Source organism: Syngnathus acus, chromosome 19, assembly GCF_901709675.1.
Source record: "Syngnathus acus chromosome 19, fSynAcu1.2, whole genome shotgun sequence".
Classification (NCBI taxonomy): Eukaryota; Metazoa; Chordata; class Actinopteri; order Syngnathiformes; family Syngnathidae; genus Syngnathus; species Syngnathus acus.
Window position 1 is genome coordinate 8,714,697 of NC_051103.1, and position 22,596 is coordinate 8,737,292.

Genomic DNA, 22,596 nt, shown 5'->3' on the forward strand with positions numbered 1-22,596 from the left:
TACGTATATTCCTATCCTTTGAGCTCATCTCGTCAACGAGCTTCTTGTCATGACTATCCATCATCATAACTAATTCAACGGTCATCCGTGCGGGATTTGCTGCTAAATTCACACCGATGCTGGCTCATCCACGCAGGAGGCCAATGATGGCCGAGGATGGGGGAAATCTCTCCGGGGGCTCGGAGGGCCGCTCTTCTCTGCCCAGGACTTTCATCCGTCTCAACGACTTATCCGGGAACGGCGGAGTGGGCGAGGAGCCGACGGAGGCGACGGTAGAAGCGGCTTCCCCGGCCCCCGATGGGACTTCCTTGGCCGAGGATGAAGCGTCAGCCTCCGGTGAAGAAACCCTGCCTTACCCCACCTTGGCCCCGGTGGTCTTCTTCTACATGAAACAGAGCACCCGTCCTCGGAGCTGGTGTCTCAAGATGGTTTGCAACCCATATCCTTTTTTCCAAAAACCTTCAAGGTAAGAAACCTTCTGCTGCTTTTCTACTTTTACCCTCAAGGCACGAACGAGGAAGGGTGCTGTGTGAAAGACGGGCCATTTGAAGCGTAGCCTTTGGCATACTTGTTTTACTTTTCTTTTTTTTTTCCTCCCAAATTGTAGTCCATCACTACGATTCCTCTGAGATGCAGTTTTGCTGTCTATCAATGAACATGCAACATGACAAGCAGAGTAGAAAATGTGAACAGCGCCGCTCGCTTGCCAATTCAGGTCTTATTGAAGGACTTGCAAGTGAAGTGTTTCACAAGTTTCGAGAGAAAAGGAAGCCCTTTCTCTGTCTACTCTTTTTGTCCTTCAGGCTTGCTGGTGGCAAACAAGGCATTTGAAGATGTTCCTCCATGTATGTGCATTGTGAGAGCCGGATGCCAGCCAGCCAGCGAGCTAGCGAGCGAGCGAGCGAGCGAGGCAGCCATTGTTGGCTGGCGTGATGCCTCCTCTGCCCCGTAGGTCTCACTCTGTCTTTTATTATTATTGCCTGAGCTGTTTTTCTAGGTGTCATGTTCATGTCATTTAGATTGATTTCCAGCCTGAGAATCCAATTCCTTTTTGGTGTTTAATTGCAGTGCTACATCGGGCAGGGCAGGGCAGGGCAGGGCAGGGCAGACTGCTGCTTTCCCTCCCTCCCTCCCTCCCTCCCAGGAACGTTTGTGATGCTGGCTTGTATTGTTTTCGAACAGCTCAGGCTTGTACTACTCCAAGAAGGCAGTAGTATCTCTTGTCACATTTCTAAGCTGCTGATTGCATCAACTGCAGAGTGACGTTTTGTGATTTCTATATTATTCAACGCTTTTACTCGGGCTAGTCACCTGTCGAAATATTTCACATGACTTGTTGTTTTCTTTTGTCCGTGACTGGCTTCAATCTTCAGTTGGCTTCAGTCTTTCCTACCAGACTGCAGCTCATTTCCATAATTGCAAATGTCAAATCTGCAAAAATTCTCTAAATAGATCTATTTGGAGGGGAAAAAAAAGAACATATCAGGCTTGATTAGTCATTTGTTGCTCCCCAAGAAATGAGCTGATCCCTTGACAGACTCGCCGCGAGGATCTTTAGCGCCACATGCACTTTCTCTCTGTGCTTGCATGCTTTTGTTTCCTCCCAATCTGGCTGCATGTGAATGTGATTGTTGTCTTTCTAGATGTGCTTTGTGATTGGCTGGTGACCACTGGTGGCATGGATGGATGGATGGATGGAAATAACCCTTCATGTGTGTGTGTTTGTAGCATATTTGTGTCTCTGATTTCGGAAAAGGTCAGTGGTTACATAATGCATTGCAATGCTGCTCCCATTGATTTGTATGCACTTGTGTGCATGCTCATGCTGCTTAGTCAAGGAGCAGATGGATATTTTGCAATATTTGTAAGCGTTCCTCTTGATCTGTGTCCTCCTCCTCCTCCTCTTCTGCTGCTGCTGCTGCTGCTGCTGCTGCTGCTGCCTCTCCGTGCGGCACACACGCACACCCACGCACGCACGCACGCACGCACGCATGCTTTGTGCACTTTGCATCGACCAATGACTCCTGTTGCTAGTCTCTCTTATTCCCACCATAAATACTCCCACAATATTTGTTGTGCCTCTATGGTATGCTGTAAACCAAAGTGCACTTTGGTTTTGCTCATTGTGTTGCACTTACTTTAATGAAGCACGGGTGCGGAATTAACAGTTAATTAGTGGATTCATGTGTTCATTTTTTTTTTTTTTCCCTCCATGAATCATTTTAGTCCCAGAATAATTTGAGACCACGTCGTGGAGCGCCTCAGTATCCACGCAAATGTTCCGTTTTTTTCGAGTTGTATTCAAAACAGGCATGCCCTGAGTCAGCCCCTGGCTTCAGACAGCTCGCGGCCATTTTCAACAGTCTGAAGTCATTAGGACCCCTGGATACTTGTAGAGCCAGCTATTTACCATCGAATTGAAGAGCCCTCTGCTCTCGGTTCAGTTGTGCCCGGCACGTTGCCTGCGTGAAAACCCCTCTGCTGGTTTTTCTAAACAATTCCTCCACAATCTGATATGAGACACAAAGCCTGTGTGTGTGTGTGTGTGTGTGTGTGAGCAGTTGTCTAAGCAACACAAACCCACACGTCAACTTCCACAGGACTCCCGTAGATGCTTCTTCTGTGCCAAGGTGGTGGAGGAGTGCGCTTTGGGAGGGTATTCTCCATCCTTTTCTCATATTGATCGAAGCAGAGGATTACATGCGGGAGGTCACCAAGCTGTAATGGCAGCCGCACAATGCTAAGGACAGTTGGCTCTTCCCTCAAGTGGGCCTGACCATTTATGTTGCAATGTTGGCAGGCAGGCAGGCAGGCTCATTGCTCTGATGCGTCTGTCAAATAATGAAAGGCCAAGCAAACACAGCAGAAAATGGTCGCCCGCCCCCTAACCCTCCAAGCCACCACCTCGCCTCGCCTCGCTCTGCTAGCTAGGCTTTTCCTCCCGCTCGCGTGAGCTTGCGGGGGCGGCCCTCGTGCCATCTTTGAAAAAACAGTGGAGGAGTTTGAGAACAGGAGAAAATAACATGAAAATCAGTTGCCACTTTACTTTGGAGCTTCTTTTGACCTCCTGTTCCCTTTGTGCCATTCCAACCAAAGTGTTGTGCGCACAGCACATCTGATGAACTTCTGGCTTGTGGGGGTGGGAAGGCCATGTGACGTAGCGTACTACATGGGAACCTCTTGTGGCAAGGGATACTTGAAGAAAGCGTGTGCTTTCGACTCCTCTGGGAAAAGTGAAGTGAGGAATATTTACAAGGTTCACAATCGGAAATGTGTCATGACGTCACCACGCTTAAGCGAAAGCAATGTTCATGTTTGTATTTTTGGAAACCGCTGCTCCATCCAGTCTTGTTAAATAACACAGCGAGATAGTGAAAAGCGAGTGCCCAGACAAAGTTCAGACAGCAGCAAGGTGTGAGTAGACGACTCCGTATGAGGTCTGGTCTTAATGAGGAGACTTGTTTAAGCTGTTAAAAGTACAAGCAGACTGAGCACAAAGAAAAGTCTTTTCTCTTTTATTTATTTCATTTTTAATGGAGCAAAACAACCCCGCCCCCTCCCAAAAAAAAAGACAAGGATACCGAGATGCATTATCAGCACGCCGCAACTACGTACCTGCAACTAGTTGCCCGAAATTCAACTTTGCCTGGAATAAATGATTCCGTTATAACTTGGAAAAGTGATGTGAACGTGCAAATGGTTGTCATTTTTGGGCTGATGAATAATTTTCCCTTCATTTACATTTGATGACGTTTTCGTCTCCTTCATTCAGCCCAATAGGTTTGGAAATGTAGCACAATCTTTTTCAAAACACAGGCGAGCTCATTTGATTGTTTGACTGATTGATCGAAATATGGTGATGGCTGAATTTTGTACTTCCTCCTTTCTGCTCTTGAATTGGATCCCAGGATTTGCCATCTTTTTCTCATGAGTCCATTGTAGAAGACTAGCGGCAGCAGAAGGAGGAGATGGGAGAAAGTAGCAGAAGGAGAACGGGGGTGGGCGACTTCCACACTTTCTCTTACACAACCAAATCTCAACTTGCACCTGAATTGAGTTGTCTTGAACTTCGTCTTTCTTCCTTTCTCATCTTGATCCTCCCTCAACCTTTCCTTCAAGTCGTCCCATATTTCTGTTTCCCTCTAAACAGAATCCTTTCTCAATCAGCGTCATCTTCCTGCTCCGTACTTGCTGCTCACGCGGAAGCTACTTGTCACTTTTCCAGCATTCAGACAGATTGATACGTTGCCGAGCAACACGGCAGGGGATGCTATGTCTGCCACGAGTGGACCAGTTGGACTTGGATGCTAACTTGGGACACAGGTGGCATTTGACAGAGTCCAGACTGACTGCTTGCCTTATCACACCAGCCGGAGGAACACTCTCACAATCATGCCGCCTTAAAGTGCCTTGAATCGGTTAGCCACTGGAGATTGTTGGCTTTGCACTTCAAACACTTGCCTGTGTAGTCCTCACATACGTTGGTTGTCTGCTCTTCCATTAGCGTTAGCATTCCATTGGTGGTTTGCGTAGACATTTCAAAGAAGAACGACAGAGTTGTACGCATGGTATGTTTTCTAGCTTTGAATGGGATTGTGAACAACGGTTTGTTGATGTGTAGCGATGGTCAAATGAAGCTTCAAATTTGCTTCATCAACCTTAAATTATAGAATGCTGTAAATGTACAATGCGGGGTTCATATCAAATGAGGAAAGCCGAAAGGACTTGCTTTATGACGGATGGCTCGGTAAAGATTCGCACCTCCGATACATCTTTCTTGACGGCTTCCTCTTTTCTCCTCACCAACTGCCTGCCTCCCTCCCTTTCTTTCTTTCCCACCCTGTATTTTTTTCATCAGAACCTTCCAGCAGAATGAGTGTGGTGAGATACTTGAGTAAGATGCTGTCTACAGGCCTCTCACGGTGTGTGAACTTATCACATTCTAATAAGTTGGCCTTATTCCATTGCCCTTTTAGTCTGCTCTGTTTTGCTCAGCTGGTGAAGAGGCCCCCCCCACACACACACACACACACTTGCACCTACGATCAAGCCTTCTCCTGGCGTTTGGCCCAAATCACTGTGGCATTTCCAGTTTCACAGCCATTAGAGCTTAATGTCTCCAGGGTGACGATGGGAGAGCGGATGCTCTTGAATCGGATCACAGCAGTATTACAACGTTTAGTTCCAAGACTGAACCTTGCTCGCTATCTGAGGAACAACTACACCTACGCTGTGATTCACTAGGCGCACCGGCGTCAAGGCCCGGCCCGGCCCATCATTTGACGTGGCCCGCAAAAGCAAGAAATGTGTCAACTTAATGTTAAATACCCAAATTGTCAATTGAGATATTGTACTGATCTTTTGTCAAAAGCCCACTTTGAAAGTCAATTAGAATCGTTTTTTATGATTATGTTTATGAGATCATCTAAGTCAACAAAAAGGAGTTTGCCACCTCTGCACTATGCTCATATTTTTTCACTGCTAAGTAGAAGGACATGCTCCTTAGCTCCTCTGCTTTATGTCTTGATGAATATTTCCCCTGAGTAGTCTAGCCACCACTGTATCATCTTTGTTCCCATTTCCCTTCCAGTGCGTGCATGTGCACAATTACACGCATACCGGTCTGCATCATTGTATAATATCTGGCATGGCCATTAGTCGTCTTCAATCAGGAAAGAATCTGCTCCATCTTCCATTGCCTCGCTCCCGTTTCTCTCTGTGTGTGTGTGTTTTGCAGTGATGCTTGATTTATGCAGATGGGGACGAAGAGGGAAGCCCTTGTCTGTCCCCCTTGAGGAGGATGTGCTCGGCTTTGTGTGTGTGTGTGTTAGGAGCAGACATTAAACGCAGTGTGCGTTTACCTGTGTTTTAGTTTATTAGCATGGGTCTATGCATTTGCAAGGATACACCACGGCGGTCTGTCTTTGGCAGTGTGAGGGTGTGTTTTTACACTGGCTGACTCATAGTGACACACACACGCATGCATATACGTATGTGAGCCAGCCTTGAGACCTGCGCTTTCGGCGTCCCTCGTTAACATGTTTAGGATTTCCAATAAGATGTGGCTACAAAAGCAGTTGCAGACTTTTCCGTCGCTCTCCTTCTAGAGAGACACTGAGCAATGGAAGGAGAGAGAGAGAGAGAGAGAGCGAGAGAGAGAGGCCTGTTTTGAATCTGCTTCTAATTTAAAGTATTCCTTGGCTGTTCTCCTCTGGGTCCTAACCCCCTCGGAATTGTGGGTTTTTGCCATGTATAAAACAAACACAAATTCATTTCCTAAGTAAAAGCTTGTGCCTGCCAATGGCTCATTGGGGAGCTCAACTTGCCCGTCCGTATTGAACAAAAGCTGTTTATCGCTTACAAAATATAAAGATAGGATCGGACAATGGGAACGCAATCGGTAAACCGATACGTCCATATTTAGCTTTCTTTTCATTTTCAAGACAAAAGACTTCCAGGACACATTTTGCTGGCTTAGCATTAGTGACACCAGTTGAGTGTGAAATGAAGCAGCCTCTAATTCAGCTTTACACGTAGAGCGCCTGTTAGTTGCTCCTTTTCCATTGCACTCGATCGGTTTTCATTTGGATTTTTCAACAATTGGAATTGGAATAGAGAAGGAAAGAAGGAAGGAAAGAGGCAAAGAGGCAAAGAAAGAAAGAAAGAAAGAAAGACAACTATCTCTACCCAAATGCCATGCTCCATGAAGGTGACTTCTACTGTATTCAATCAAAAGAGAGAATTCTAGCCATATCCTGGAAATCCAGGGGCAAAGCACAGTGGCTGTGTGTTTGCATTATGAAGGGAGGGGCTGCTCATTCCATATATTAGTGTCTTCTCTTCTGACTTTTGACACCTGATCCCGCCGCCTCTTGGTACTGAACATGATACTTAACAACAAGACAGTTTTGGCGAGGCAACTCGGGTCCTCGAGGGTGTCCTACATGTTTTGCTGTTGATTCAAATGATCAGGATTGTTATCCAGCGTCCTTGCCAATTATCGGACCTTTTGAATCAGGTGTGTTGACCGGCCGGCGTTGCCTTTCCATGACTTTGAGCAGATTGATTCCCAATACTGCTACTGCTACTTCTACTACTACGGTTTGTCCTAAGACTTGGCTGGAAAGATACAGACAATCAGTCGACGCAATATTTGTCCAAAGAAATTCCCTCACCTTTGTGGGTGGTGATTTCCAGTGAAGTGGAATATCCCAAAGCGAAAGCTCCTAATGACTCAATTTCCCTATACGGCAATTACCTCAAAATGATCTCATTGAGTGGCTCTGTAAGAATTTATAATGATACAATACAGCAACACATTTCTCCTTTTCCGGGGGGGCTCGCTTATGAAGCAGATTGTGCAGTAATGATTACGATGATTAGCATTGTTCTTGAGCTGTGGAAAATCTTTTGGATATTTCTCTTCCGATTTTCAGCAGTACTTTTCTGCAACTAGTTTTGCCCGAGGTTTGTCGTTTTTGGCAGCGCTGACCCCTTGTTTCCACATAGCGCCACCGTCGAACAAGAATCTGATATGAGCCACGTGTCATTGAAGATGAGGCAGCTCTGCCGCTCTTTAGCCGTAATGACCCGCCAGATTGATGTCTGGCCACTTACGAGCACTCTCGTAAATCAGACACCATTTTGAATTATTCAGCACATCTATGGACGGACGGGGGGGAGAAAAGGTGGGACGGATTACCAACAGGATTGTGTTCTGTGACAATTCAACGGAGTTTGGAGGCGGCGGCGGCGGCAAGTAAGCATAGTTAGCTGTGCAATGTGAGAAAACAAAAGTCAGTTAAGAAGAGAAAACACTGTCTAGGGAAAAATTTAGACACCAGCTTTGGCCCCGCAAAAAACCTCAAACGAACACAAGTGAGGAGAGCCCAAAGTGATGAGATGGAACTTAATTGTTCCCTTTGGAAAGATTTCATGTGCAGGCAGCTCAATTAACTTTATGGCACAGGGATGGGGGGAAAAATGCATGCAAATAGAAGGATTTTCTTTTCTTTCTTTCTTTCTTTCTTTCTTTCTTTTTTTTAAATGGCTATACTCATTCTACTCCTTCAGTGTAAAATTGAAATGATACCATGGTCAGTCTTGAAAGAGGGACATCGTGCTGTGTTTGTGTGGTGCGGGCTCCAGTCGACTCTAACTTGAGGCGCACATGCCATCCATTCCAATGAACAAATAACCCACAATAACTTCCCACAATAAGCACAATGACTTCTGAATGGGATATCACGCTCCCATAATTGCCGTGTGTGTGCGTGCGCGCGCGCTCAGTAATGCAATTGTGCGTTCCCAGGAACGACACCATCAATCTTCTTGCGTGCGGGACATTTCTTCTTGTTCTAATATTTATTCCAGGGTGAGTTGTGCTCAAATGACACGACGGAAGCGGCAGACGTGCATATGTCGACACGGACACTCGCACACCCAATTAGAAGCATCATCTTGTCTTTATGAAGCTCACGATCAAAGCCTTCTTCTTGTCTTCCTTCACACAAGCAAACAGAAAGGGGGGGGGGGGGACTTTGTGGATGCTGATGCTTGATATGGAAAATGAGTACGCATCTGCCTTGCAGGGATGCTACTCATGTGTGTGTGTGAGTGTGTGTGTGTGTGTGCGCGCGCGCGTGTGTGTGTGTGTGTGTGTGTGTGTGTGTGTGTGTGTGTGAGTGCGTGCGCGTGTGTGTGTGCGCACGCGTGCGTGTGCGCGTGTGCGCGCGCGCGCGCGTGTGTGTGTGCAGGCGTCCAATCAGCAGCAGCAGCAAATGCAAGCCTTTAACCCCCTCAGAGCCCTGAGTCAGCAACTTCACTGTCAATGAGGCCAAGGAATATTAGAGCATGTGTGTGGGTGGATGGATGGATGGATGGATGGATGGATGGATGGTGTGTGTGCATGCATGCTCGGAGAAAACAAACAAAACATTGATGCACCTGTTTAATGAAAAATGCATTTGTAATAGAAATGTAAGAAATAGTCTTGTATTTGACAGGGATGTGGAGGAGTCAATACGGAGTTTGGAGCGTGTGATGGCTTTCCACTCTTTTTGTTCTCGTATTAGTGGTTGCGCCGTGCGTGCGTGCGTTATTTGTTTGGCTTCCTTCCGCCTCCCACAGGCGCACTCCCTCGCTCACCTCCCTCCCTCCCTCCGTCCTTCCCTCACTCACTCGTCCCTCGATGCCATCGTCGACACGGCCGCATGGGTTTTGGCGCACAAGATGTTTCCTAAGGGATGAAGCATATTTTTGCGCTGGTTTAACTTTGGCTAGGTTTGAAATCCATCGAGGTTTTGTGTCTCGTGCCTCAGCCTAACACCCTTCCCTGGTGTAATGGTCTCCTCGTCTGTGATCTGGCTTTGCCTTGCTAAGTCCACCTGAGGGAACTGTGCTATGTGTTGGATGAGAGGGAGGTGAGGTGAGCGTATCAGTAGCAAATGGCCTCGGCTGACCCTAACCCTAACCCCCCCCTCGCTTAGCGTAGCACGTCATCAATCGTACTTTCCACACAATGTCTAGAAACGGCGCTCGGAAAATGCGTCCATCTTTTTGTCTACTCGCGTGCGTATTTGCCAGACCCCTGTATGATCTGGGAAAGATGGATTCTTGTCTATAATCCGCGATGTCGTGTGGCTTCTGGCCACGGCCCAAGAATAACAAGTCATTTTCTGCATTTCCTTAGCCGGAGAAATGTCGAGTGGATCTAATCGGGCTCCTTTCACTTTCTTTCACGGCCTGGACTAAACGACGGAACATTTCCCATAGCGTTGCTGTCGTGGTTTTGGCTGTCGTTTGATCATTAATAAGGAACGGCTGGCTATCAAGTGCGTGCGCCTTAACTGACTCCTACTAGCCGCCGAAACATGTCAGGTAAATACACCTAAAATCATTTGTTTGATATAGAAGAAGCAGTGAAGTAATTGAAAAGGAAAAACAAGATGAAACCCTTAAGTGACCCCTGCTCTCTTTGAAAGGCTTGTCGCCGACTGATAACGTTAGAACTGAATTGAGGCTTGCCTGCCATATTTCTGCTTGCTCCAAAAGAGTGATGGCTGACTAGAACCGGAGCACAGTGCTTGAATGACAGCTGTATTTGGACATTTCTGAAGCGCCCCATTTTTGGAGTGTTTCGACCAAAACATTCGGCAAGCTCGTGAAAAGGTTCTCCGACTCATTCTGCTGTGCGGTATAATCACAGCTACAGATGAGCCCTCGTTGGCACGGAAATATCATCAATCCCCAAATGCTTCCAGTGCGCACAGCCGAGTCCTAAAACACTTTGTTTAATCAAAGGTGTGCGCTATTGAGGGCCTGTGTTGCATTGTCTTGGCTGCGGCTGCATCTTCCACCTCGACACGCTTCCTGGTTGGCAAGGAGCAGGGATGCTGCGCTTTGTCAGAGGGCAGCTCTGTCTTGGATCTCTGTCTTTTCATTCCAAATCCACCAAATACAAGTGTGTTCTTTCATTGTTTTATTTTGGAGGTCCAACGGTAGAGCTCACTTTCTGACCACACAGCATCTTTCTTTCTTTCTTTCTTTCTTTCTTTCTTTCTTTCTTTCTTTCTTTCTTTCTTTCTTTCTTTCTTTCTTTCTTTCTTTCTTTCTTTCTTTCTTTCTTTCTTTCTTTCTTTCTTTCTTTCTTTCTTTCTTTCTTTCTTTCTTTCTTTCTTTCTTTCTTTCTTTCTTTCTTTCTTTCTTTCTTTCTTTCTTATCCTCTGCCGTTTCCTGGGTGTATAGGAATTTTTCTCTAGCTCCAGTTCACTAATCAATTCCCTCTTGAGTCAGTCAACCCCTCCCTCCCCCCCTCCCTCCCTCCCTCCCTCCCTATTTCCTCGTCATCCTCCATTTTCTACCTTCACATCTATTAGATATGCCTCATTTTCCCTTTCTGCCAAAACTCTGGTAGCCTCGTATGTCACCTGAGTTTAAGAGAAAAAAAATTCTCCCGCCTGCATTTTGCTCTCCTGCCGTTAGTTTCATTATCTCTCATTATGTCAGTTTGGGGTGGTTTGTTCCCGTCTGGACCCTGCGCCCTCATCTTCTCATTTCTTTCTCTCAAACCTTTTTAACCCGTACAGTACACGCAACGCAGTAAGAGTCGAAAGCGAAAGTCAAAACTGCTGTCTGCCACCTCCTTCCACTTTCTATCTTTGATGGCATCCCCCATTTTTCCTGGGGTCTTCACCTGTTATACGGCCTCCCTCCCTCCCAGCTTCTCCTCTTCCGTGGTTCCTCTCCCACTTCCCTCCCTCCCTTCTAACTTGTTTGCATTTTCATTGGCCATATTGCAGTGATTTGCACCATCTCTCTCTCTCTCTCTCTCCACATCAAAGTGGAAGCGCTCCGTTTGGTGGCATTCAAATCCCTGAGAGGGTCAATTGAATGATAGGCGCCTTTTGCTTTCATCTTCCCAACCTCCCGCATTCTTTCCCATTCTTTCTGTGCCTCTGCGAGCGACTCTTGGCTCTGCTATTTGTCATGGAATTTACACTTGTGTACTTGTGTCAACGTGGATTGATGTTTTTGCTCATCTCTTTTCCCCACTTGGCTCGTTGACTCCGCCTCCCTGTCTTGGCCAGTCTGCCAGCTGAATAAACAAGGCGTCTTAATCGAGATTTCTTGACGTCAGCAAGCCGGTCCGCAACCTCTGTCATCTGGATTTGAGGTCATAGGTCTTTATTTCTGGTTCCCCTCTGGAGACCTCTTAAATGAGACGAGACTTGAGCGGAATAGCTCATGAAGGCACGGCGGGCACCGAAACAAACTCCACGACAGCTTCAACGATTCAACGTGGCGTGGGGAAAAGCCACTTTCATCGGCCCTGAGTGCTAAAACGTGACCAATAATAATCTTCGCAGGCTTTTTGTTGCTTTGCCATTGCGCACTGTCAAAAAGTAGAGGGCTCCTTTGATTGCGCTCCGCTGTTCAGTTTGGAAATCAACTATTACGCTGAAGGTCGCAAAGCGGAGTAGCGGAAAGGCAAAAGTTGTAGACCGATGGAGGGAATGCACCGTCGTGTCCCAAACAGTGGGGAAGTCCCGAGGGAGCCATACATTCATTCCGCTTCCACTCCTTCGCCTTCTTTTTTCTCCCACCACCCGCTTTGATGAACTTCTCTGTCTTGCCTTGTCCGCCCGCCGCTTTGAATGCCTTGCTTTGCTAGGGCTTCAAGGGTGGACAGTGTGTATACAGTACATTCCGCTCCAGTGTGGAGCCAATTGTTTCAACCCTTACATACCAGAACATCTGTGTGTGTGTGTGTGTGTGTGTGTGTGTGTGGAGGAAAAGTGGCAAGAGCATGGCTTCCCTCCAAACTTCACAAGACATCTTTACTGTCTACTCCAGGACAAAAACACTGAAGCAGTCCCAAAATAGTTGCCCAGCTATTTGTAAGCACTTTTAGGGTCATCTTGTAAAATAGCTGTGGTTCACGTGCCAATCAAAACATGAGTGAAAATGTTTGATTCCACTTTCCATCCAGATCAGGTTCTTATGGCCATGTTGACACTTGATGGTGTCATCCCATTGCAGTCCCATTTGATGAAGGCACATTCAGTAGCAGCTGAGAGCAGACACAAACGTGTAATATATGACTTGTTAGGATGTGGGATTTTATTACATGTTGTGAATTCTCAACATGTGGTTCCCATTTCCCCATAAAGTGGAGCGCAGAGAAATCAAGATGTACGTATGCAAGCAAACCATGCTCACTCTATCAGCCCTTTGTTTTATTGACTTGTATTTTTGGTTCCCTTCAAGCTTTGCGCTGATCCATGCCCTTTGACTTACTGACCCAGCAATAGTTCATTCCTAATGGCCGCTCTTGCAGTGAATTGCCGGTCGGTCCCTGTCAGCGTGTCCTTATTGAGTTGCCTCGATGATCTATTGTGCGGCCGGCGGTCGTGGACTCATTACTTTAATGCTCCTGCACTGACAACTATACATTACAAGAGAACGCTCGCTCGCTCGCTCGCTCGCTCGCATCTAGACTTAGACTTAGAGACTTAGACAGAACTTTATTGTCATTTTGTCAACACTAGGTGTGTACAAAACGAAATTTCGTTGCATACGGCTTTCAGCAATGTAGAGGTATTTCGGCTGGTTAAAAAAAAGTGACATTCTATATAAAAATATGAGATAAGATAATTATAAAGTACAAAGTGCAGCAGTGATAAAGTATGTGAACAGTGCAGGAGACAAAAACAGTATTTACAAGTGTGCAGAGGAATGCTACGTTTGAATGTTCAGCAGTCTGACGACAGCAGGGAAAAAACTATTGCAGAACCTGGTGGACCTGCAGCGGATGCTGCGAAACCTCTTCCCAGAGGGCAGCAGGGAGAACAGTCCATGGTGGGGGTGTGATGGGTCACTGATAATATTTCGGGCTCGGGACACGCAGCGCTGGGATGACAAGTCCTGAATGGAGGGAAGAGGAGCCCCGATGATCCTCTCTGCTGTCCTCACCACTCTCCTCAGGTTCTTCCAATCGGAGGCGCTGCAACCTCCACACCACACCGAGAGACAGCTTGTCAGAATGCTCTCTATGGTGCTTCGGTAGAACGTCCTCATGATGGGTGGGGGCAGGTGGGCTCTCCTCATCCTCCGCAGGAAGTACAAGCGCTTCTGTGCCCTCTTGACCAGTGTTGTGGTGTTCACAGTCCAGGTGAGGTCGTCTGTGATGTGGACTCCCAGGAATTTAGTGCTGCTGACCACCTCCACAGCTGAGCTGTTGATGATCAGTGGAGCGTGGTGAGGCTGGTTCTTCCTGAAGTCGACGATGATCTCCTTCGTCTTCTCCACATTCAGGATCAGGCTATTTTCTCTGCACCAGCCCACCAACTGCTCCACCTCCTCTCTGTAGTCCAGGTCGTTGTTGTCCCTGATGAGGCCCACCACCGTTGTGTCGTCTGCAAACTTCACGATGTGATTGGTGGTGAACCTGGGGGCGCAGTCGTGTGTCATCAGGGTGAACAGCAGGGGGCTCAGGACGCAGCCCTGAGGGGAGCCTGTGCTGAGGGTGATGACATCGGAGGTGTTCTGTCCGACCCGGACTGACTGAGGTCTGTTGGTGAGGAAGTCTAGCAGCCAGTTCCGAAGGGGGGTGCTGAAGCCCAGGTGTTCCAGTTTTTCCACCAGATGTTGTGGAATGATGGTATTAAACGCTGAGCTGAAGTCCAGGAACAGCAACCGCACGTGGGTGTTCCTCTCCTCCAGGTGAGCCAGGCTCAGGTGAAGAACGGAGGAGATGGCATCCTCAGTGGAGCGGTTCTGCCGGTAGGCAAACTGGAACGGATCGAATGTATGCATGCCTTTTGACACGTCCTTGTTGATGCTAATAGTCAACACCGACTTGTGCCGCCGAGATGTCGACATGAGGTATGACTGACGCCGCCGGTATTTGCTGAGCCCTTAATACAGCCGTCCGGGATCAGTGCGTGCTCGGATACCGGTTGAGTTGAAGTGATGGGAAAATCGCGCTCGTTGTCAAATCAGCTTGGTTTATCCAACAATGATGGAGGGAGGTGTGCTTCGATTCAGGACCGTGAACGCATTTTCATTCAAATGGCATTTTTGTGATCTAAAAGATTTGCCCAAAATTATAAATGTGTGCTAATGGATTGAGTCCATAGCTCTGTATTAGATCACAAAAACGCTCCATAACTCTGCATTCCATTACCGAGCCACAAACACTTCACGCAAAACAAAGTCCTGAACTTTTACAGCAGCTGTTGTGAGAAAAGTAGCAAATGGCGCACGCACGCACGCACGCATGCAATGGAACGGCCAACGCTCTGCTGAAATGAGGCTATAATTGTCAAATTCCTGAGCCGTCAGCCAGGATAATGTCATCCATTAAATTGGTCCTGCTGAGAGTGTGTACCTGTCAAATCTAACGCTAAAGGACATGAAACAAAGATTTTCCTCATACGTATATGCAGATTGGCAGTCGTGGCAAGAAATGGGCTCTTTCTTCCACACAAAGTTCAGTTCGTTCCAAACACAGACACAGCAGACGCGTACCGTTCTTTACTGTCGTGACCTTTGAGTCCCTGCTTTGTTGATACATACAGTATGAGAGTGCTATTGATTTCATCCTTTCACATTGGCAAGAAAAAGGAGCACTTCTCCTGCCCAAGTCTTTTCCATGCTCTTCACATCAAGAAAACAATATACAGCAGAGACAGTAGTGATGACTTGGAGTTCAATGTTGAATTTGAATTTGTTGACTTCTCGAGAAAATAACTTTGACATTTCAAACCATCTTAAAATAGAATCCAAAAACATCTTTACTGATTCGGTGGTTGTGTTGGAAAAATCTGCTGCGAATACTTAAGTATAAATACAAAATAAAAAGCAATGCTAAATTGTGTGTGAATGTGAGTGATTGGGTTATCTATACGCTCCTGCAGCTCCATGGTGAATGCTGGTCCAAAATCAGCTGGGATCGGCTCCAGCTCACCCGTCACCCTCACGAGGACACGCACAATAGCGGATGGGTGGGTGGGTGGGTGGATGGATGGATGGATGGATGGATGGATGGATGGATGGATGGATGGATGGATGGATGGACGGACGGACGGACGGACGGACGGACGGACGGACGGACGGACGGAAGGACGGATGAGTCATCTTGCTCAAAAAAAGAGACCTTTTCAGAAAGACCTCGCATATTTTAGCATTTATAATATGGTCTTATTTTTTTTTTTTAATTTAAATCCTTTAACGTTCCAGCATCCTGCTCATTCTGAATATATGCTGTTTTTCCTTGAGAATCTTGAACACAAAGTTAGGCATTGTATTTCTAATATATATAGTATATGTTTTTTTTGAACCACCATTTTTACTGGTTACACTGGGACAAAAAATGCCTCTAAATATGATGCAGTGCTGTTATAAAGCCCTTCAACGACAATAATAAGATCTAGACAATATGTCTACCTGATTTTTTTTCTTTTCTTTTCTTTTCTTCAGTACACAGCTCTGTTTATTGAGATGTACAGAGTGCAATGCATCATGGGAGCTCCCTTGATATAGTCAACGGCGCCTGCAGCAACATAACAAGGCTTGGGGCTTTTTCTGATATGAAGCACTCCTTTCTGCTTTTGCTGTCAACGCTATTGTTTTTGTAGCCGGCGCTCTTGCTTATTCGTGTGTGTGTGTGTGTGCGTGTGTGTGAAGTGAAGGTGTGGAGAACAATGTGTGACCATTAGCATGATCACATCAGGACACTCATTCCTTTGGGGCGATGTAAGAAAACGATAATATCTACTTTTTCCATAACAAGCCAGTGGGAGAAGTGAGCATTACATTTATTTGTCACCCTCCTTGCATATAGTGTGTCAAATGGATTCATTTTAATAGTTCAAAATAGAAAATGAGTCACACTAGTTTTGGGATAAGTCTACTTTGACTTGTTTGGATAATGTGCTGACATTGTCGCTCAAATATTGATCCTAATCAATGGGGCCTTGTGTCTTCTAACAATCAAGATTTCATCCTATTTCACATCCCTGATGAAAGTTCATCTATCAAGTGGCTTGGAGAGAGGGAAAAAAACAAACGATCAGTCCAAAGCAATTGACAAGTGGCTGGTCTGGTGGGCACAGAGGCTAGCTAATGTGTGTCAAATACATGGTCACACTCTCATCTCGTCTGCTATACCAGTAATGGATTGGTGGGTGAAAATAGGGCAAGCGCGCTGGCTGGGTCATGCTGCATCACCGCTGTGAGATCAGGTGGGCTTGGTTAGCTTTGACAGCGTGGCTGGCCAATGGGAGGAGAGAGAGAGAGAGACAGAGAATTCTTCCATCAAACGTGCAGCTGAGCATATGGATGCGTTCATAGTATGCATTTGTATTGTCGTCTGACACTTTTCATTGTTACCTTGGGGCCAAACGGGACAGTGACCCAGCAGCTCCAACAGAAGGCGGGCGGCCGCTGCAGTGGAAGCCAATCATTCCAATTTCAAATGTTCCAATCTTTCATTGGTCAGGCTTGTTTGTTCTTTTCTCTTTCCAAACCTATAAAGACAAACTCTTATTATACTCCAGAACTTTAGAAGGAATTTGATGTTCAAGATGCGCTCCAATAACATTTGGATCGCATTTACGACTTCATATTTACACCGCAGTTGCCGTTCAAATGAAGTTAACGTCTTTACGGTCCTCCCTCCCTCCCTCCCTCCCTCCCTCCACAAAAGTGGCTACAATGCCTGCCACACACTATAGCCGCTATTTCATTTCTTAGATCGAGCACTTTAGCGGCAATGTGCTACAATTTCATAACGCAAGCACTAGTTACCGAGACGAAAACAAATCAAAGTTGATTTATTGTCAGTATTAGGTGCCCGCTTGTCAAAGTGACTTTAAAAAAAAAAAAAAAGTCAACACGGACGGGTGTGCATGAATGCGCTTCAAGTGGGCTCATGCAGCCATTGGTGACTGATTGTAAATAATCGTAATTATCTTCAGTCCCCGGAGTCGCGTTACGCTAGATGTAAACAGCTCCCCCGGCCAGGGTTGATCGTCGACTGTATTGTATTTCCTCTCATCTAATCTAAAGTCTTTATGTCCTCTCTTTTGCCACATATCCTGCTCCTCCATTTATGGCTGCACTTGCGTGGTTGTTTTTGCGTTGAGGCAGTTTTTGTGTAGTCTAAGCGTCATATTTGTGTGTGTGTGTGTGTGTGTGTGTGTGTGTGTGCGCGTGTGCGTGTGCGTGCGTGCGTGCGTCTCCTAAAACTCCAAAGCTTTTGAGAGTGACAAGCACTGACAGCATCACCCAGCTGAACCAAGCTGTCACTGTTGTTGCCCAAAGCGAAAGCCACCTTTGGAATTCAGCTTCAAAAAATGCTTCCTCTATCTGGCTCCCCACAAAAAGCAAAAGCAAAAAAAAGCCAAGCTTTGAAGGATTTTCCTCTCTATAAATAGGTTTCAGAGTTTTCTCTCTGTGTTTTTGTGACACGTTGTTGTCTTCCCTTGTTGAATCCCTCGGAGAAATGCAATGCTTTCTGCATGGCTGGAAATAGTGTTGGAATTTGCTCAAATGGTCATATTTACTCCGTTTTAATCCATCAAGGAGGTGCAAGAAATGTAATCAACTGGATCCAGGTACATCTTTTTAAATAGATGTGTAATCTCCTAAAGAAATCGATATATTTTGGAGTATTTTCCCCAGAATTTGTTTTTTTTTTCCATTTCATTTCCACCCAACCCCCATAGGGGTTATCAGGAATGATCAAGAATCCATCGACTGTCATTTTTTCTTTTGCAGATCCACTGAGATACCTTTGGCCCCTTCAAGGAAGGAAACAAATGTTAGCTCGGCCACTGCTTGCAATCAACATAGTGTTTGGATATTCCTTTTTTATCTGCAGATATGAGTGTTTGTATTTGGTATCTCATTTGGGAATAGTGCACCGTGGCGCTCGTGTCTCGGCACACCACAGGTGAAGACAGAGATACATTAGTGAATGATGGTCCAGTTAGCACCAGACTGGGTCCCACCTGCTTCCTGTTTGGAGTCATGGTGCGCTTGTTTGTCTCTAATGTTTCGCCGGTTTCGGGTTTTACTGTTCTTTCTTCACTTACCGTCTTTGTCGGGATGTATGACGGTCATATTTTCCATCCTTCCTCGAGTAATTACCTCGAGTTTTCTGTGCACTGCTGCCAGGCAAAGACATGGTGTCTCCATAGCGAGTATAGGGTTGCAAGTAGTATATGGTGCACACGTTCGAAGTAGTGGGAAGGGTGCTGCAGCCTCTGGCCTGCCTGGCCGCCTGCCCGCCTGCCCGCCTGCCTGCCCGCCTGCCTGTCACCTGACGCTTCAAACAGCTTTCCCCATTTTGTGCTCGCAATTCTTTCCATTGCTGACTGGCATTATAATTCCACTCTTCCGTAAAACCTGTGGGCCTTTTTTGAACTTTATTTCCACAGTCCTCGGACTGAATGAGAAAAAAATCCAATCCAAACTATATATCGATTTGATTTGGATTCGATTGTTTGCATGGACAGAACAATGGGCTAATATTAGCGGCGGCGGACATTTCCAACATCAAATGGCAGGCAATGCTGGCCTTAATCAGTGTGCGGTGGCTCCTTTCCAAAGCTCTTCCTCTTTTCGTGCCATTTTTAACGGAAGCGGAAGTGTTAACACGCAGTGCGACTGACCGCAGGCCAGAAAGTAAGTGTTGAATTGCGCACGACGGCCTTTTTACTGCAGGACACCAAAGTGTGGCCACCAAATCTTCAGGCAGTAATGCTTTCCAAGCCTTTTCTTTCTCTGCGACTGAAATCAAACATGTGATTGAGAATACTGTCCGTCAAGAAAGCATTTGGATGCAGTTAGTAACTTGAGAAATACTAGAAAAGAGTTGTTGACGAGTGAACATTTGAATTGGTTGTCTTTCCATTTGTCATCTTTGTTTGCGCTCAATTGGATTAGCCTTGTTTCCAGACTTGTTTTGCCTCCCACACCACTCACTGGCACTTGTGTTCTTTAACACTGCTTCTGGTAGCAGTTTGATTGTTTTGATTTGTTTTCCCAAGTATCAAAGTCAGTGTCTGCGGCGGCGCTTCCGTGCTCATTTGCACAGCCCGCAACACTACTGTCCAATGACACTTCCAAAGAAATTTTACAGCAAGCCCGAGACAGTAAATCCACAAGCTTTATAGGGAATCCTTTGTTAATTAGGAATGAGCTGGCCCAGGGTGGGTGAAACAAATCCCCGTTGAGCTCAAAGCAACTGTCTGAACACACATCTTTTAATCTGGTTTCAAATAGACCAAAGACTGATGGCAAGGCAAGGCAAGGCCCTGCTTGCCAACGTTTTGGATCTCCCAGCTCCAATCAAACTGTTGTCATCCATAAGTCTTCTACTTAGCACATAACTCTTTTATAGCTTTGGAATGGAAGCACTATTGATCAAGGTAATGCTGATCATTTATTGAAGGAGATGAATTAGCGCTGTGGGAAGCATGAGGGAGGGATTTCCACTATCAATAAAGCACACATCAGCAGCGCGAGCTATGGACGTTGTCACATTTCAACTCCCCTCCTCGGTGGGGAGGGAGGGAGGGAGGGAGGCAGGGAGGATGAAGGCTTAAGGTTCTCTCTGTCAGTCCTAACTAGAGGATGGAGGAAAGAAATCAAAGGGTCGCTCCAGCAAGTTTCACGGCCACAAGTAAACAAACAAATGTATGAATCGATCCTAAAACGATGTCGTCGTAAATACAAGGTGCTTGTCACTTTTGCAAAAGTATCGGTGAATTTCTTCACTTCCTCCAAGACGAGAATGGATTGTTCAGCAAAGTTCCGCTCTCGTTTGCAGATGCATCACTCATTAGTGCTTGGTGATCCCAGTCAATTATAGCTGCAATCAGGACATATTACTGATACGAATGGGAAGCAATTTAACAGGGCTTAGCGGTGCGGTGCGGCGCGGCGCAACTGCTTGGGCCCATTAGAAGCTTACAAGAGGGAAACGCACACCTCTTAATCTTGTTAGTACAGATACTTGCTGGATTGATTGTTAAAATTCACACAAGTCACAGGTCGCTAATTGAGCTAAATTGAGCTCTTTTGTTTGTGCCGGAACAACCTTCCATAGAAATGAATGAAAAATCACTGGAAACGGGATCATTCATACAAACGTGCTTATTTGTATGGAAAAAAGAAATCATAAAAAATCAAAGAAGAAGCATCGGTTGAATTATCAAATAAATTGGACGTCAGGACTATGACAAAAAATCCATTCATCGTATCAGAGCCAATCAAACATTTTTTTTTTTTTTTTATGTTTTGGAGTGAAAAGAACCTTTCATTCTTTGTTCAGTTCAATCGAAAGAGTTTGTGATCTAATTTTACTGCACATCTGACTGCCCTACCTCCTCTCCGTCCGTCTCTTTGTTGAGCCAGTGAAAGACACATTGTAACATGTGCACCTGTGAAGGCAGAAAAAAACAAAAAACAAAAAAACGTTGACCACGGTGTAGCTTCTGCTGTCCAGGGAGCCTGTTTACCTGTGAGCATCACAAATGAATCTGTTGGTTTGAAAATATACTCATTGCATCTTTAGACTCATGCAATTAGTCACTCTTAATGCACATATTACAATTCTAAGTGTGTGTGTGTGTGTGTGTGTGTGTGTAATTGCAACCATATGTGCTCACATTCCTTAACTGTACATAGCATCAACACTCATGACAATGCCCAAACACACAGAGGCAGACCTCCTTACCATAGAAACCAAAAAGTGACTTGATCAAGAGCGTAAACATTTTCCTTGTTGTCATGGAGAGATCAACAGTGTGCATGTGTGTGTTTGCCCTTCTCGTCGTGATAGTATGTGAAGGAAGGGCTGCGTGAGAAAGGAGGGAGGGAGGGAGGCTCTTGTCTGGGTTATGCATTAGAACCTCCCCACAGTTTGGTGCAGTTCAACCCTCAGACACGGCCGAGGAAGGAGTAGCAAGAATTTGGAAGAAAAGCTCAAGAGTCATTTGATGAGCTCCTTTTGCCTTTCACATACGTACTTGCTGCCTACCTTTCTTTGCCGTTCTGCTTTTGCGGCTTCTTGGATCCTCGGCTTCTCTGCTTTCTGCTTTGGTCGCTGCCAGAAAACGAGCTTGGCTGTTAGGAGAGACCGGACGGAGCAGATGAGTGAGGGAGCTGTACAGACTGGCGCAGTCATTCCATGTATTATACATGAAGTAGTAGTCCCACCATGTGCTTTAAGTACATTCACAATTATTGACAATCGTCGCCCTTTTAATCAGCTTTTATTCGTGTGACCTCATTGCAGAATGAAGATTTTGCAGTCCCCCCCCCCCCCCCACCCCCACCATTCCCTCATGCATGCGTGTCAAAGCCAAGGCCCGGCCGGGGGCCAGATACGACCCGTCACATCATTTGATGTGGCCCGCCAAGACAAATTTTGCATCGACTTTGTGTCATGACTAAAATGACTAATTGTCTTCACTTTAAAAACAAAACAGAGCTATTGCTTCCAATTTTTATTCCCATTCATCTTTTGAAAATATTTGAACAATTTTTACTGATTTCAAAACTAGTTATCAGTTTGTAATGTAGCTTATACTGTATATAGAAAACGTTGACAATCTCCGAGGAAAACCATGACTACTAGGACAGCGATTGACGTTGTTAGCGCTGATTGCTAATTAGCTTCCTCCGGTCCTCGAAATATTTCAGCATGGCTTTTATGTCTTGGAATTGTTGCACATACGCACGTATATACAGTGTGTGTGTGTGTGTGTGTGTGTGTGCGTGCGTGTGTGTGTAGATTACAGTAGCGTGCCTTTGCAAGCTTATCTAATATTAACTTGCGCTCTGTTCTGGATCAGATTAGTTGCAATGATGAAGTTCAGCTCTGGTTAATCACGCTAGTTCCTACGCGGATGTGCATTTTTCTCATATCGCTTCTTCTTGCATCTTTCATTTCGGGCGGGCATGCTCCCTTCTTTTTTTTTTTTTTGCTAGGCCTTCCTCTGACTTCTTTTGTGAATACTACGAGCTGACCTCTTGCTACCCCTGTTTATGCAACTCCAGACCTCAAAGAGCTGGCTTTGCCTT

At 45.9% G+C, this 22,596-nt stretch overlaps 1 protein-coding gene and 1 long non-coding RNA gene across 15 annotated transcripts in view; one reads left to right on the forward strand and one right to left on the reverse strand.

Annotated features, from left to right (window-relative positions):
- cacna1g (calcium channel, voltage-dependent, T type, alpha 1G subunit) overlaps positions 1-22,596 on the forward strand; it is a 76,520-nt gene that overhangs the window by 899 nt on the left and 53,025 nt on the right. For all 14 annotated transcript variants that reach the window (XM_037277296.1, XM_037277300.1, XM_037277295.1 and 11 more), the window contains exon 2: positions 137-439. In XM_037277296.1, coding sequence (XP_037133191.1) covers positions 144-439 — 296 coding nt within the window. In that variant the 5' untranslated portion in view covers positions 137-143. The remainder of the gene's footprint in view (positions 1-136; positions 440-22,596) is intronic.
- Positions 20,703-21,768, reverse strand: LOC119137845. Its single transcript, XR_005101000.1, has 3 exons — positions 21,551-21,768; positions 21,248-21,367; positions 20,703-20,951 (listed from the first exon to the last, which is right to left on the reverse strand). It is a non-coding gene; the product is annotated as an uncharacterized LOC119137845 (long non-coding RNA).